The sequence below is a fragment of the Fukomys damarensis genome, unplaced genomic scaffold, assembly GCF_012274545.1.
Source record: "Fukomys damarensis isolate Sample0158 unplaced genomic scaffold, DMR_v1.0_HiC HiC_scaffold_16, whole genome shotgun sequence".
NCBI lineage: Eukaryota > Metazoa > Chordata > Mammalia > Rodentia > Bathyergidae > Fukomys > Fukomys damarensis.
Window position 1 is genome coordinate 99,308,858 of NW_022900928.1, and position 17,276 is coordinate 99,326,133.

Sequence of the window (17,276 nt, forward strand, 5' to 3'; positions counted from 1 at the left end):
TTTTCTGGTCTTTTAAAAAATTCACAGATCTTATTTTTTTACAGAAGTTTTAAGTTTACATTAAAGAAGTAATGTGCAGAGAATTCCATAGATCCCTTCAACCTAACCCCTGCATTCAGAATTCCCCTATTAACATTTTTTGTGAACGTGGTAATTTGTTATTCCTGCTGAGTCAATACTACTACATTACTTATTAACTAATTCCATAGTATACATCAGGATTCACTCTTGTGTTTTATAGTGTACATGTCTAGTGACATTCATCAAACAGAATAGTTTCATAGCTCTAAAAATATATTGAGTTGTACCTTTTTAAAAATATTTTTATTGTTACATTTTATATATTCAATACAGTTACATTCATCATTGGGATCTTGTACCTTTACATGACTTATCTTGGTTCTTACTTTTTCTCCATTCTGCTAGCTTCCTTTCCTTCCTCAACCCTTCCCTATTTATAAAGACTTTGTTTCCATGTTTTTCTTTTCTCTTATTTTTTCTCTTGCCTTTTTACCTTTTCCCTACCCCTCCCATTTGCCTAATACCTTTAGACAATTTCTTCCTATTACAAAATATCAATTATACATTTTGACCCTTATCTATACTTTTAGTTTATCTCACAGGAAAAGCTATACCATATTTACATGTATCTCCTATTAATTTCACTTAAGAGTATGTCCTCAATGTGCATCCACTTAACTATACATGACTCTAGTTTCTCATTCTTTATGGCTGTACCTTTTTATCTCTCTTTCTGTCCAGTTCCTGGAAACTATCTGTATTGTTACCATATTTTTTCTTTTTCTACAATGTCATATAGTTGGAATCATAGCCTATATTATGTACCCCTTTCTGATGGGTGTCTTTCACTTGATAATGTGCATTTAAAATTCTAGCATGTCTTTTTGTTGCTTGACAGCTCATTTCTTTTTACCATGTTTTGCCAAAAATATGACCTAGTTGGAAAATAATCAGCCTTGAAAACTTGAGATTAAAAATGTCAGCCCCCATCTGCCTATCCTTGCCTTATGCTGTACTCTTTTGTTATTTGGGTGCACCACTGTTTATACACTCATATACTAACAATATCTTTAGTTGCAGTCGTTTGGCAATTAATTGAAAAATATTTTATAAATATTCATGTGCATATTTTTGTATAAGCATAATTCTCAATTCAGTTGGGAAATACTAAGGAGTATGGTGATGCATTGTGTGGTGGAAGTATATTTAGTTTTGGAAGAAAGTGCCATGCTGCCTTCTAAAGTGACTCTCTGGTTTTGTATTCCCACTGGTAATGAACGAGCACTCCAGTTGCTTCATGTCTTCACCAGTACTGGGTGATGTGAGTTTTGTGACTGTAGCCATTCATGTATGTGTGTAGTGATGTGTTATTGTTATTTTAATTTGCATTTCTCTACTGAAAATATGACGAGGACCCTTTTTGTTATCTTTCCTAGGTATCTTTTTTGGTCACATGATTATTCATATCTTTTGCCTGTTTCAAATTGGCTCTCCTATTCCTGAGTTTTAAGGGTTCTATTTGTAATTTGAATACTACTATTTTTTCAACTAAAGTGTTTTGCAAAGACTTTCTCCCAGTCTGTGTCTTGTCTTTTTGTTTTCCCAATGGTTATCTTTTGCAGAGCAGATGTTTCAATTTTAATGGAGTTTTATTTATCATTGTTTTCTTTCATGGATCACACTTTTGCTGTTGTAGCTAAAATGTCATGATGAAACCCAAGTTACCTAGTTTTTCACATATGCTATTTTTTAGGGAATTGTCATTACCATGATGCCACCATTCACTTAATATTCCATATAGGTTGTTAAAAAGATGACAAGCATGTAACAAAAACTCAGTCAGTAAATCTAAAATTGATCCTTAAGGAAATGTCAAGTTTTAAAACATGTAGATCTGTATAGTGCTAACACAAAACCATTGATTCTAAGGTTATTATCAATATTATTGACCTTACATATTATTCTTTGTCCTTTCTTATTTTATCTATGATTATATTTATTGTTCTGTTCAGAAAGTGATAACTTTTTAAGCCTTGACAAAATTTCTGCAAATCTAGTATTTTTATCTGTATATTTAGACCTTAAACCTAATCTTTGCACACCCCTGCAGTTTCTGAGAAGCTTTTCTTGAAGTATCATGCCTTGTTTTAATGATCCTATTGAAGATAGTTTTGTTTGTGTTTTGAATGAGCAAATGGCTCCATTTAGCTGCAGTTCTCTTTTAACAGGAATTGCACTGTAATAGCAAAAGTGTCAGATAATTAAATCCTTTCCTTTCTTTTTTAAATGCTGAGCTCTCAGCCCTTTATTTTCACTAGTGATACTATGTTGAATGCATCACAGTACCTTGCTGAGACGGAATTAACTGCTGGGAGTTTTCTTCCTTTTTATAAACCCCGTTATCCATTTCATTTGGGCTTGGTTTCAACAGCAGTTCTTTCGTGCTTGGGCTCCGAGGGCCTTTGCTGCTGTCACAGAGCAGCCATCTGTGATCTGTGATCCCCCTCTTGTTCTTGCAAGTTTATTGGATTCTTTTACCGGTGTTAGTTTAGGATTTGGGCTTTTGAGGCTTTGATGCAACATGTCATCTTCTGTAAAGGATCTCATGTAAGGTCAGCTGGAATGAGGGTTTATGAAATTCATAATTCAAATTCAAATTCAAATTCAGGGCATGTTGATAATAAAATTAGTAGGGAAAAATTAATGAATTTAATAAGGCTAAGATGTGTGACCATACAATGGATTTATTTACAGTATGTACTGTATAGGTATTGACTTAGTCCTGAAGTAATTCAGAAAGATAGGTTCTATGATGTCTCTCATCATGTATGTCCTTCATGCTACACTGCTCATTGAGCAATCAAAATGATAATAGAAAAGTATTTATACTTACGATTTTACTGGATATAGTTATTTATCAAGAATAATTAAATATTAAATGAAAAGAGAGTATGTATTATGGTGATGCTACCTAATTGATAATGTCAAATAGTAGACTGGAAACTAAGGTTTAATAAACATTCATCAAAAAAACCCCTATTGACTATCTTGTTCATCTGTCAGAATATATTTGTCATATCTCAAAGGATAGTGTTGAACTTGTTTTTTATTTAATTTATATCAATTGTCAATCAACTGTTTAGTTCAATATTGGAAATTCTAACGTAAGTATTTTATTAGCAAAACAACTCATGTGATTTTCTATCACAATTTTGATTAAAGTTTGATGTACTCTTGTCCTTTCTACCATCCCCAAAATGATTAACATTTGCTCACAATTTAGAAGTGCAGTTCTTTATGAAGTGAGGAGCATTCACTTCAATTCTATGATCCTTAAATTGCAGCAGATGTTACATAGCAAGTCATGCTACAGTTCAAACAGCTTATCTCATGGTCTGTGAGGGCCTAGATACTGGCCTATTGGAAGGAAGTGAGTGGTGAGCCTTTGAAATCAATCCCATTCCTGTCGTATCTATTCATGAAAATATATCCAGCTTACTCATAGTTGCTGTGTGCCATTTCCTGCTCCTTGGTCAGGCTTGGGACACTGGAGTTTGGCCCTGCTTTCCACTGGTTAACGGCCTTTCTCTTGTGAGGCTCTGCATGTGAGACTTGTGAGTCCATCCTCCTTTTGCCTGTCACCTATTTCTGCATTCATTGTTTCGAGCTCAGTGTCAAAAGCTATAAGGACTCTTTCCTTCTGTGTGGCTCAAGTCAATGGGCAATCGGATAGTTCAGGATGGGGGTTCTGAGTAAGAGCAACGTAGAATGGAAACCTACTTGTTCTGTTTATTAGTTGCTAGATTCAGAGCATGTTTCTGAGACTCAGTTTCCTCATTCTAAAAATAGAAATAATGACATTTATGTCTTAGGAGGTGGTAAAGATTAAACAACAGTAAAACTGGCACATTTTTCCCATTAGTGATTTTCTTCTCTTCCCCCTTCTCCTTGTCCTTCTTTCTACTTCTCCCCATTGTGTTTTTTCTTCCTCCCCTTTTTCTTGTTTCTTATTCTTTCTTCTCTTCCTTCTTTGTATATATAATCATTACTGTCATTTTCCTGTTTATCCAGCTTTATTCCGCCCTTGCCTGAATTCATGTAAGTCACATTATATCATGTTACACAGACCCAAGGGTACATATCTTTACTATTATATGTATGGATCAGCTTGTGTTCCCAGGCACACATACAGAGAAAGTCTAACTGGCTCTTCCTTTGGGGAAGTATGGCTTCTACATATAAGGAAATGAATACCTCTCTGAACCCCGGGCCTTTTATATTTTCTTAGAACTATAAATATCTTGGGCCAGGGATTTAGCTCAGTGGTTCTGCTGCCTGCCTTGCAAGGGCAACGTCCTCAGTTTGATGCCGGCACCAACAAAAAAACAAAACAAACAAACAAATAAAAAACTATAGATATCACTATGATAGACTTTAACAATTTTGCTTTTTAATGTTTTAAGCAATTTGGTTCTACACATAGGGTACCTAAATTTGGTCTGTTCCCTGATTCTGCTTAGCTTTTCAGTAAAATGTATATTTTGTAAATCATGTTTTGATGTGTTTTCTTTTAGTACATATATATTCTAAAAATTTCTTCCAAAGAAAAAGCTATAATTGTGGGTTGGCTATTAGAAGGTTTTCAGTTTGCTGAAGATGACTCACATTAATTTTTGTGCTATTTGGTGTAAATTTGCATAATGATTCAGGCATACATTCCAGGATAGAAGACACAATTAGCCTGACCTGTTGGCATTTTATTTCAAACATAAAATCCAGAGCATGCTCATGTGAAATGTATAATGGATTTCTCAATCCATTAATCACATCCTGGATTATGAGACATTTAAACAAACAGAAATAAGGGAAAGGGGTTAACAGAGATCAAGGTGAAGCTTTAGAGAAGAGCCAGGGCAGGACTCGCGTTGACTGGCAATATGTAATTGGTAGCATAAATTCTTTGGGATAGAGAATTACCACTTAATGGTATAATTTCTCTCCTATTTCTGTACCTGAATTTGTCACATCTTCATCTTCTTGGGGATTCACTTGGGGATTTTCCGATGATTGCCTTCTCCCCAGGTCCTGGTATATGTTGTATGAATCAGAGTGCACTGGAGAAACAGAACCATCAGAACATGCAGGTACATAGAGGAGATCTGGTACAGGGATGGCTTCCTGTGTTATGGAGCCCAAATTTCACCCAACTTACACCATACATTATCTGAAAGCTGAGGAGCCTGCAGTGTCAATCAGGCCAAGTCCAAGGCCTGCAGATTATTCCAGTATGAGGCTGAGGGTTTGAGAGCAGGGTTAGGGTGAGGGGTGTCACTGATCTAAGTTCTGGATTCTACAACCAGAAAAGCAAGAACTGTGATACCTGAGAGCAGGACAAGATGGATGTCTCAGCTGAAGGAGAGAAAATCCATCTCTTCTTTTCTTCTGTCCAGGTTCTCAATGGATTGGATGCTGTCTGCCTACATTAGCAAGGGTGGATCATGTTTAGACAGACCACTAATGCATCCTCTTCCAGAAACACTCTCACAACCAGAAATAATTTTGTGCCACCTGCCTTTAGCCCAGTCATGTTGATATGTGTAAATAACCACCACAATATGTATATAAAATACATAGGTTTAAAAATTGATAGTAAAATAGACATGCAAGTATCTGTCACTTAGAGTGAGACATGGAACGAATGCCTCCCTTCGGTCTTCTACTGGAATAACCACTGTACTACTTTAGGTGTTTGCTATTTGCTTGATAGTTATATATTTACTACTAGTGTATGTATCTCTAACCAGAGATTGGGTAGTTTGGAAAAACTGAGTTGTGAAACCAAATCTTTCTGGGTAAAGAAAAAACAATGCATTCATTCACTGTTGGATGAAGACTCACAAAAGAGTGGAAATTAATCTCTGGTCACTGTCTAGCTTCAGTGGTTGAAAGCTTCTTGAAAGTTCACAAAGATTTCCAACTATTCTGTAGCTTATTTTATCATTCTCTTAGTTGTTCCCTTTGGTATGCAAAACTTTTATTGTGATTTAATCTCTTTTATTGATTCTTGCTATTATATTTTATGCCGCTAGAGTTCTCCTTTTCCTTCTCCTCCTCCTTCATATCCTTTTTCTTATTTTTCTTTCTCTTCCTCTGCTTCTCCTTCTTCTTTTTCTTCAGATTTTGTGCATTTAATTCTGGTTACTCATCACCAGGTAGCAACAGTGCCTTACATAGCTCATAAATAGGGAATTGTTCCAAACTGACAGAAGATTAAGCCCTGTTCATTTAGCAGGGAAAAGGCTAAGTGTCCAGAATCATGAGTGTTTAGTTTCTGTCTGAGGCTGTGTCCTCATGTGGTGTATTGCAAATGCAGGCATATATTATCAGCTGGAAGTGAGCAGCCTTGTGGTTTGGCCAACCCAGTGTTAGTGTGCTATTAAACTTTATAGATAAAATGAGATGTAGGACAGACAGTAGGAGACAACATGCATTGTGCAAGAAAACTTCATGACCACTGCAAGCAAAAAGAGACTGAAATCAAAAGGCAGATGTGGAGAACTGGTTTTCAAACTTATGTATGGAAACATCTCCAAATCCTGTAATATTGATAATATTTATTTTGTAACCATGAGAAACAGATTTTTGCATGTCTAGAAAAATCAAATATGTTATTTTAGATTTTTCTTTTTTCCTTCACCTTTAGCCATCCCTCTGGGTATTCTAGTTGTCCGTGGAGACTGTGATTTGGAGACTTGCCGTATGTACATAGACCGCCTACAAGAGGTGAGTTTACTTAGCCAATTGTTTATTTTTCTCCACTTTCCACTTATATGAACAATTACTAGCCGTGTGTATATCTCAGGAATGACACAGTTGGGAAGGAGATGGAAATGTGGCTGCCTTATCCTCAATGCATGCACTGCATTTCTCCCTCACCTCTGCTTGTCCTTCCTCAGTGGGTAAAATGGAAGAAGGATTACAACTACAGCTCAGCTCTGTCGTCTTGCCAGGCTACATACCTGTATTTTTTTTTTTATCTATACAGAATTTCAAGCAGCATTGATAAATAATGAAAGAAAACAGACATTTGAGGTTACCTTAATTTTATGTCTGGCACAGATGTAGGTCAGAGGCAGCTAGATGTTTTTAAAATTGAACCTCCTGTGGGAGAGTCTTTTATATTTCATGAAAATTTGTCAGAACACAAAAGAATAATCTCTTTATTTTTTTTTCCTGATCCAATTTGGTCTTGCCCTATGGAAAGAAAGGAAGAGACCCTATATATTACATCCCCATGAATCTGATGTGCACTGATTGTTTTTGAAATATTTTGGAGGGGGGGGAGAATTTACTGTTGTCATTCCACAAACAGCAAAACCCTAAATAGCCATTTCTTTATTATTGTTTCTTCATGAAAGACATTCATGACAGTCACCTTTCTCAGATGGGGTTGGAACATTTTTATCTTCAAACATTTGGGTGATTCTGATGGATGCCCCTAGATAAGTGGCTTTTCCCTATTATATATAAATCAGTATAATAAAGTATATATGTAATACTTAAAACCCCTCCAAGCTGCAGCCACTTAGCTGTGGATATTAGATTTTATTTCTCTTGATGGAAATAAATCCATATGGGAGGAATATAGTCATGTAAAATTATTAATTTTCATACCAGAGAAATTATTTGGTATTTACACATGTGTAACTTATTCATTTCACTTCAGAGTATGGCCTCAAAATGCATCCATTTTCCTATGAATGACTCTAATTTCTCATTTTTTTATGGCTGAGTACTATTCCATTTTATAGAAAAACAACATCTTTTGCCAGTCTCCAACTATGGACAAATGAGCTGTTTCCAAGTTTTAGCTATTACAAACTGTGCCACTATAAACATAGGTGTGCATATATCTCTGTGATATGATTCTTTTAATTCTTTTGGAAAGATACCCAGCAGAGGGATGCTTGGGTCAAATGGAACCTCTAATCCTAATTCTTTGAGGTATCTCCATATTGATTTCCATAGTGGTACATAAGATCCTAATGTTATAATTGACAATGTAAAATAGGAAGAAAAGGGCTAAAAGTGTAGGGGAAGTGGGAAGGGTAGGGGAAAGGAAATAAGGGAAAAGAAAAAAAATATGAGAAAATAAAAAAATGGAAATAAAGTATTTGTAAATAGGGAAGGGAGCAGGGGGTGAAGGGAGGGCAGGAGTAAGGGAAAAAAATGAGAACCAAGACCTGTCATGTAAAGGTACAAGATCCTAATGATGAATGTAACTACTGTATACCTAAAATATACTAATAAACTCAATGAGAAAAAATAAAAAATATTAATTTTTCTCTTATGAATGATAAAGTTAGAGGTGGAATTATAAATGCAGAAATTTAGAGGGAGATGACAAATTTTAAATACTGATGTGGAAGAGAACAGGAGTCAACAAATTTTATATTGCTTTTTCATTTAGCTATTTTGACCAAGTGTGACTACTTAAACCAGTTAAAATTTGTGAAATTTTTAGCCTGTGATTCATGTCTAAATTTATATTCCCAGAATCCATGGTATCTCAGTTTGCAAAATAATGTCCATATTTGATTGTGGAATGTCACTCAGTGAAACCTGCAATAAGAAAATGACTTATAATTGGTACCAAGGAGGGGCTGAAGATTTAGCTCATTGGTGCTGCCACCTGCTCTCAAGTGCAAGGACCTGAGTTTGATTTCCAGTACCCCCCAAAAAATAATAATAATTGGAACCAAGCCTTACTTTTCTTGTTATAAAATTTAACTCTCAAACAACTTTGTTAACAAGACTTCAAAATAGTAAAATACATGATTAATGAGTTGACAGTAATCAGCTACAAGTAAAATTCTCCAAAAGAGAAAAAGGGAAAAGCGAACTCAACAAATCATAAGTTTTAAAACCACCTTGGGCACAGAGATGAAATGATAAAGCCCCGTGGGGAGCAGACTGAGGACAGAGGTATGCAGACTGCCGACATCTGTAAATGGGAGCACTACACTGATTAGCAAGGAAGCCCTGGGTCATGACAACAGTGACAACTCAGTCATGAAACTTTATGAAAGAAGCCAGGCTTTCAGAATCTGCTGGTAAAGCCTTACTCATTTGAAGTCTGTTAATTTGCACATTGTGATAATGTTATGGAGGAGGTCAGCAGTTTTCTCTTTGAAGTTTATGGAAATCCAGGTGTGTGAAGGATTTATCAGTATAAATACAATTACCATGACAAATAAAGAAGAAATGTCCCCCAGAGTTTTAAAGGGACTTCAGAAGACTTCTTTACAAGCCAAAAAAAAAAAAAAAAAGAGAGAGAGATGCAAATTATACATGATTCCCATTTATTATTACAAAATAATCTGCCCTTTGCCCTTGGCTTTCTGTGTCCTTGAAATTCTAACACCTGACTTATCTCTAGTCTCTGTGCAGTTCAACTTGATATGCTTTTATTATTTATTGTATTACATTCTTTGTTTAACCTTGGTAAATTTGGTGGGTTAGATGCTCTGGAGATGAGCATAGTAACATTAAAGTGGGAGTTCCGTTGATTAAATTGTTAAAACTAATTTTAAGGTTTGGATTTTTTTTTCATTTTTTTATTAGGACTTACAGTCAGTTTCTTCTGGTTCCCAGAGAGTTCATTACCAGGTAATATATAATTGACTGTCCTTCTTTCTTACCTTCCAGCCAAGAGAAGCCCATCTTTCCATTTATGTCTCATTTTGATTTAGAGCATATATCTCGTCTAGGAAGGGCTTTACTCCAAGAACCCAAGAAACTAGTAAAGTTGTGGAGTTTTCTGGTGTTTGTTACTGAAAGAACTTCATTTTGTGATTCCCCTTCAAATGATTTGGGAGAAATAACTTTGTTTTTCTGATTCTTTTGCATTTTCCTCATTTTGGGTCATCTTAATCTGGCACAAATTTGATTACAGATTTTCCTCAGATCATATGAAAAAGCATTGTATACTGAAGTTCTTTCAGTGATAAACATCAAAAAGCTCAACTCAAGCTAGTGTAGCAGAAAGATGATGTTTAGGGTCCCATACACAATAAGTCCAGATCAAGGGTGGATTTCATGTACCATTTAATCATGGTTCACATTCTGTTTTTCAGCTGATCTTTCGCTTTGTTTTCTTTTTCTGTCAGTTTCACCTCTGGACTAGATGTTTTCTTGGTCCAAGATGTCTTCTCTCCTTATTCAGGAAGAGAATTCTCTGCTTTCCATAGTCAGCAAGCAAAAGTTCTCAAATGCAATCAGATTGGCCCTGGTCTTTCGGGTGTGGGCTTATAAACCCAGTCAGCCTCTTTCTTTTATCAGATCCACATCAAATCTTGCAGACAATGCAGTTGTCCTTTTCCCAAGCTAACTTTGGAATGCAGTTTAATCCTGGCTTCCCCGTCCCTCCTGTGCTGGACAGACCTCTTCAGCCAGCCTATTACACATTAGATTCCTCAGGCACGATCCGCACATGGGGCACAGTGTCACCTCAAAGAGCAAAGGACCTCTATAAAGCTCTCATATGCAAGTCCTTTTCTCTGAGTGGCCCCTGGGTCCTTCCCTTTCAGCAAGCGTATGGGAAAGTCACATGCCAACAAGTTCTACAAAAAAAATGTTTCTTGGTCATTTTATATCTTCATATGGGGGAGCAATTTCAATATAGTCACAGGTCACTTAACAACCAGTATGTATCCTAAGATATGCATGATTAGGCACTTTAGTTGTTGTGTGAACATCATAGAGTGTACTGACACAAACTAAAAGGGCTATGATGTCAATGTCACCAGGAGATACAATCTTATGGGACCACTGTCTTATTTGTTATTCCTTGTTGATGATTATTATACAGCAAGTGACTGTATATATCTGTGAACATTTATGTCCTGGTTTAGCGCCTCACTTTGGGTTTTGGTGTCTGATTTCTGACACCTAAAATTTACAGTTCATCTTTCTTTTTAACAACAGTAACAACAGCAACAGTTTCAAGAAGGCCCAAGTCTATGTAGCTATCCAAGTAGTTTTGTCCTCTGCCAATAGACACCCTCTACCCTCATCCAAAATAGCCTTTATCTGGAGGCTGAATGATAGAAACAGCCTTGGTGTTCTCACATTTGTGTGTGTTTACTTCTCAGAGAGTATATCCCACGATTCTAGAATCCTCCCCCGCCCCCAATTTGGATGGTTTTGAAAGGATGAGAAGTCACTTACGGTGATTTTATTTTGATTTAAAAAAATCTTCTTCTAGAGTGTTTTCTTCATCAACCACTAAAAGGCAAATTTATACCTTATTCTTCAGGTAGAATGCATCATTCCTTGGATTATTCGTATATTTACCTAGAGCCACTGTGCAGGTATAATTGCATTTTAAAGCTGGAACTGCTATCTAACAAGTGGCACTTCCAGTTATAAGATATCATTATAAGTTATTATAAATTATGAGATATTATAAGTTATCAAGCTGTTTTTTTCAAAGGTTTCTTTTTTTCCATGTACATTTTGAACATTTGCAACTTCACATAGTATTTTAAACATTTGTCTTAACTAGTTTTATGACGCTCATGCATTCATTTGCTTTCTGCTATAATGTTTTGGTGTTTGAATTTTAATCATGGATGCTTTTGCTGTATTTTTATTGCCATATTAATAAATACCCACAGAGATTTGGAGATGTGTTAGACTCTAGAATATGATAATAACATTTGTGTCATTTATTGTTTGGTAATATAAACATGCAGAAGAATTAATGATATTTTTATGATTATACCACTATCTTGCTTAATTTTTTTTCTTGCAATCAAGTCAAACGCTCATGAGGAGACTGCTGGGTTGTGAATGTCCTATTAAAAGGCTTTGTGCACTAAGTGTGAAGGATAACTGAAGTGGTGACCAAGGATGGGTATCAGAAATGTCACTCCCACCGCCCTCCTCCACACAATGATGAGAGGAGGAAGTAGAGCTCTTGAAAATAGGACCTTTCTGTACCGAGAGATGTCAAAAGATCAAGAAGCCCAGGATTTGCTCCTTAGACAGGAAGCTTAACCACAAGAGAAATTACGTTAGAATTAGCGTGGCCAGAGCTCAGTGACAGCAGGTTGAGGAACTTTCTGAGCACAACAAAGGAGAGATGGAGGCAAGAAGCTGGGGAAGGGAAGCGTTCACATTTGACTGAGATCCTGAAGGAGAGATGAGTCAGAGAAGTGGTGAAGAAAGACTTCTGTTCTCAGCCACACTAATTTTGATACACCTATTAGATCCAAGGAGCTGGTGAACAGGAAGTTGGATACATGAATATTAAAGCTCAGGGAAAAGTCCAAGCCTAGAGATAGAAGTATGAGAGTCATCAGCAAACGAATGGCACTTAGAAGGAGGAGCCTAGGAGCGATGACTTGAGAGAAGGCATAAATGCAGAGGAGGGTCCCAAAGAGCATAGGTTCAGGAGAACATTAAATGAGAGCCAAGGAAACTAAGACAAGCAGTAGGAAAGATAGAGACCAAGGAGAAGGTAGCATCCTGCCAGGAAGAGTAAAGCTCCTGATGAAACAGGGAGCAATAGTTGATTCACATGCCGAGCAGCAGCTGGCCTGATGGGAATGTTTTCTAGATTTGTTTTTCTAAAGGTGCAGAAGGGAATACATGGTAAAAAAAAAAAAATACATGCCATTAATTTTTAGATAAAGAATGGCTAGACTAACTGGCAAGAAACTTAACACCATATTTTTTGCTTCTTAATGTAGAACCTGTTAGTGCCAGAATCTAACTGTCTTAGGGTAGGTTAGAGGCAGTGTAGAAGAAACAGATTTAATATACATGCTGCTGAATCAAGCAGAAAAAACATATAAGAAGCAGGGACAAAAATACCTTTTATGCTTTTTAAATAATTTATGTAGGAGATGGTATTAACAATTCTTGAAGAACTAACTGTGAAAAGTACCAGTAAGTTTAAAAACCTGAGAAATTCTTGTCAGATCTGTAATCTGCACCTGGGATTTTAGTGGACTGTTTTCAAAGACTAGGGAAAACTCAAGAGAAAAACAGCAGTTATATAGGTATGCACATACCCAAGACACCTTATCAGTGGACCACATGGAAGTTGCTTGCCAGTTACACATTTCGTTGCTTTAGTTTCTTCCTTTTCCATATTCATAGGGAACTACTAACAAAGCACCGAGACTCAAAAATGATACCTGGCGTTAGCCTAATAATGCATTGTGGGTTATAACAAGAATGTGTTGAGTATTTATAGCCTGCTGAAAATTTCTGCCTACACAACTTCTTATGTCAAAATACAAAGGTCCCTCTGTCTCAGTGGCATTTATACAATCTGTAACCAATATGATATCAAGAAAACGTATTGTGTGAAGATTTAGGATATTCTTGAGTTAGTAAAAAATTGGAATTCATAATAGAATTGATTGTTCCTATTTGATAAAAATGCTTCCTGAGACATCTACTATGAGAGAATTCTTTCTTTGCTCTCTCCCTAGAAATCATCTCTCTTCTTAACCTCAAGACATATGTTACTTAGGGAACACAGACCAATTCAACCATTCCAGTGTGCATGCTCCCTTATAAGGAATGTTTGGCAATGTTTGGAGACACTTCTTGGAATCTGGACCAGATGCCAATGATGCTACTGTATATCATAGCATGTGCAGTGTGGAACCACGACAAAGAGTTAGGCAACCCAGCTCTACTGCAATTGTCAGTAGTATAGCTGGAGGAAAAACTGACTCCCTCTGATAGTGATCATTGCAAAGCTGTAGTTCACGGACAAACGTAAGCCCCAGATCAGTGATGGCAAACCTTTTATAGACAAGTGCCAAAATGCAACCCCAAATTCATTTATTCATTATAAAGTGCCAACACTGCAATTAAGCCTGAATGCCAAGGTTTCAGTTAATATATACGTATTTATGTATATGAACATCTTTTGTCTTAAGAGAAAAACAAGTAGCATGTGTGCCATAGGTTTGTTACCACAGCCCTGGATGAAGAAAATGGAAGAAGCAGGAAGAGGAAGAGGAATGAAGGAAAACAGAAGAAAGTGTCTGTGGTTGTGATAGGGTAGAATAAAGAGAGAGCCAGGAGCATTTGGTGTTTTTTTTTGTTGTTGTTGTTGTTGTTTGTTTGTTTTTAGACACCTTAGGTTTCCCTATTTGTTCTATCTTGGTACTTTTCTTGTTGCTGACACAAAATACCTGGCACTCATAATTTAAAGTAAGAGTGGTTTATCTTAGCTCATAGTTTCAGAAGTTTCAGTCCATGGTTAGAAGTGTCAAATGCAATAACAGCATGGTAGAAGGGCTTGCTGTGGGGGAAAGCTGCCCACACTGTGGCAGCCAGGAAGCAAAGAGAGAAGGGAGGGACCAGGGAGGAAAATATACCCTTCCAGGCCTCTCCCCTAGTAGCCTACCTCTAACCAGGCCCCACCTCTTAACAGAACATTCAGCTCTGAACTCATCCCTGGATCAATCTGCTGATGAGTAGAGAACCCCCATAATCCATTCACCTGTTAAAAGCCCTACTCCGAACACACAGGGTTCTGGAAGTAATTCTAGATCTAAACCGTAATGACAAAGATGAGAGAGAGTACTCTGTGTTGTATTCCATTAGCACTATTTAGTTCTAGCCAAATAACATTTTTCTATGAATACTGGATTTTTTCTCTTCTCTTGATGCTATTTGTCCTTATTTATCTCTCTCCTCTTCATTTGCTTTTTGGATTATACCTTCAACGGATAGGGTAAAACAAGTTTGAAGGAGTATTCCTGGAAATTACTTCAGCCTACAAAAAAGCAGGAGGCCAACAAGGAACTTGGGTAATATTTTTCCTTTGGAGTGGATTGAAGCTAGCAGAAATGGGTCAATGAGGACAAGTAAGAACTTTGCAGGGCCCAGTCTTTAAGTTTCAAGTAAAGGCGACTCCCTTTAATTATACTATTAATGCACATGAATGTGGATACACATACACAGCTACACACAGAGAGGTGTTAATGGAGGACTTTCCCAGAAAGGAACTTTTCTCAGAGTGTCTCCCCTTTCCATCTTCCTCCACCATCGCCTTTCTTCATCCTTCAGAGCTGGCTCCGAGAGTGGCTGTCCCATGTCTGTATCTTGCTACTATAGAGTTGCGTGGAGTAGCATAGGTTTGAAGTGAAAGGGTTCAGAAATAGAGAAACAAGAATAAAGGTATTATTTGGGGTTAGATAGAGACATATAAGCACATATATTTAGGCAACTTAGTGAGAAAAAATGAATGGGTACATTGGTAGGTGTCAGAGATGTTGAGGTACACAGATGAGAAATTTGGATGGATATTCAAGAGGGGAATTTAAAAGTAAGGTAAGTGGATATTATTAAATTGTGCAGAGCTACCGAGCCCAAATGACTTCACTTTGCCTTTGCTTATATCTTTTCCAAATTTTATGAAAGAAAAAGTAGTTCACATCACAGGCAGAGTTAAATGCTAGGTGAATATTGTTTAATTGGATAACTTACTAGAGTACGTAATGAGGCTGGTGCGCCTTCATCAAATTATGTGTGCATCAGCCATGAGTAATTCGGTGTAAATTAAGGACAAGTTCACCATATGAATGCCAAATAGTGGTTCAGAACAATTGCCGTATTTCTAATTCTTGCCAGTGGCTTTGAGAAAAAAATATACAAAAAATATAAAAAATATATAAATATATTCATATGTATGAGTAATATGCATATATGTGGACTAACATAGATGTGAGAACTGTCAAGTTTATATGCGCATTGCCTATATATTAAAAATATCAGATTTTCTTTTGTGTACATGGCCATATTTTTAGTGTGAGAAAGAGATTTTTCCATTAGCATATATCAAATGAGAAAATTCACGTATCAGGGACTTTTGAAATGATGAGTTTTTGTTAATATACACTTAAAGAACATGTAATTGTAGATGATTACTATATTTAGAATAGGGACATGGTAGATCTAAGGTTCTGTCATTTGACATACATTATACAGCAATGTCATTTGCAGTCATCTAAATCACATCATTTACACGAAGAAAAAGAACAGATGAAGGAGTCAAGTCTCTTACCTCTTTGATGAATCTTTGATTTGTTTACGCAGTTTGGAAGGGTTGAGAGACTGGAGGTCCTAAATTACCAAAAACTGTGGGTGTGATGGTTAGAGGCACAGCTCAGATAATTATGTGAGCATCTCCTGTAATGTCACGCCATCCACACAAGCGTATGGAAGTATCTACAGCTAGATGCGTTCAAGCTTGTAATTTTGGCTCTATCAGAAAATAGATCACTGTATATTTATTTTAATGTACAGAATTCACAAATTCAGCATATATTTGACTTTTCATTTGTGTTCTTGTTTATTGATGAATACACTGTGGAGCTCAACCTAGAGCTTCTGTGAATTAAATCTGCCCTGGGAAGTGATGCTCATCCTGGGAAGAGCTGTTCCATTTTTGTTTATCTTTTTCCTTTTTGTCTCTCAAGTCTCTTTTATGATCCACATTGCATTACTGGTTTCCCTCCTGCAGGATGCTCGTAAATCTGGGATTCCTTAATGCCAGGGCCACCTACTCTACCTGTCTGTCAGTGAGGTCACAATGAAATTTACCTGATGGAGATGCACCACCCACAGTGGGCTAGTAGTGGGGGGCTGTTTCAGACAAAAATTGCAGCAGTTCAATATTACCTCTCTACTAACATCGCCCATTTATATGCATGGTGATTTCTTTTTTTTTTAATAGAATAGAAAGGGGTATAGCTAGACAGCATGCAGAAATTACTTGGATTCTGTATGTACAGCCTAGGCCCTTAATGGTGGTCATAATTAGCTAAGAGCATCCAATATAAAAAGCTTAGGACCATGGCTTTCAATTGTCAGTTCCTTCATGACAATCTGCTTCTCTCATTCCTGCACCATTTTCAAGTCACTCAATATACATTTGATACCAATGACATTTATTTTAGCTTTCCTAAGTGATATGTGCTATGCAGTCTGCCAAATTTTATATCTTAGCTTGCCTTAGTTTTCAGATGATTGTACAAATGCTAGCTGCTTGGGTTTTAACTTCCCATCCTATTTAGACCTTAAGACGGCACCTTTCTGGAGTGCATCCTTTCATACCTTTCTGCACACACACACACACACACACACACACACAGACAGATCAATACATATATGAAGATTGTTTTTATATTTTATATCCTTGAATATATATATATTAATTAATA

The 17,276-nt window shown here is 36.6% G+C and overlaps 1 protein-coding gene across 12 annotated transcripts in view; it reads left to right on the plus strand.

Moving 5' to 3' along the window:
- The window catches only part of Dgki (diacylglycerol kinase iota), a 441,978-nt gene that overhangs the window by 340,829 nt on the left and 83,873 nt on the right, over window positions 1-17,276 (plus strand). For 9 of the 12 annotated variants that reach the window (XM_019208591.2, XM_033764527.1, XM_033764526.1 and 6 more), the window contains 2 exons: window positions 6,725-6,804; window positions 9,646-9,690. In XM_019208591.2, coding sequence (XP_019064136.1) covers window positions 6,725-6,804; window positions 9,646-9,690 — 125 coding nt within the window. The remainder of the gene's footprint in view (window positions 1-6,724; window positions 6,805-9,645; window positions 9,691-17,276) is intronic. The other 3 variants (XM_033764518.1, XM_033764521.1, XM_033764528.1) reach the window with 1 other exon arrangement.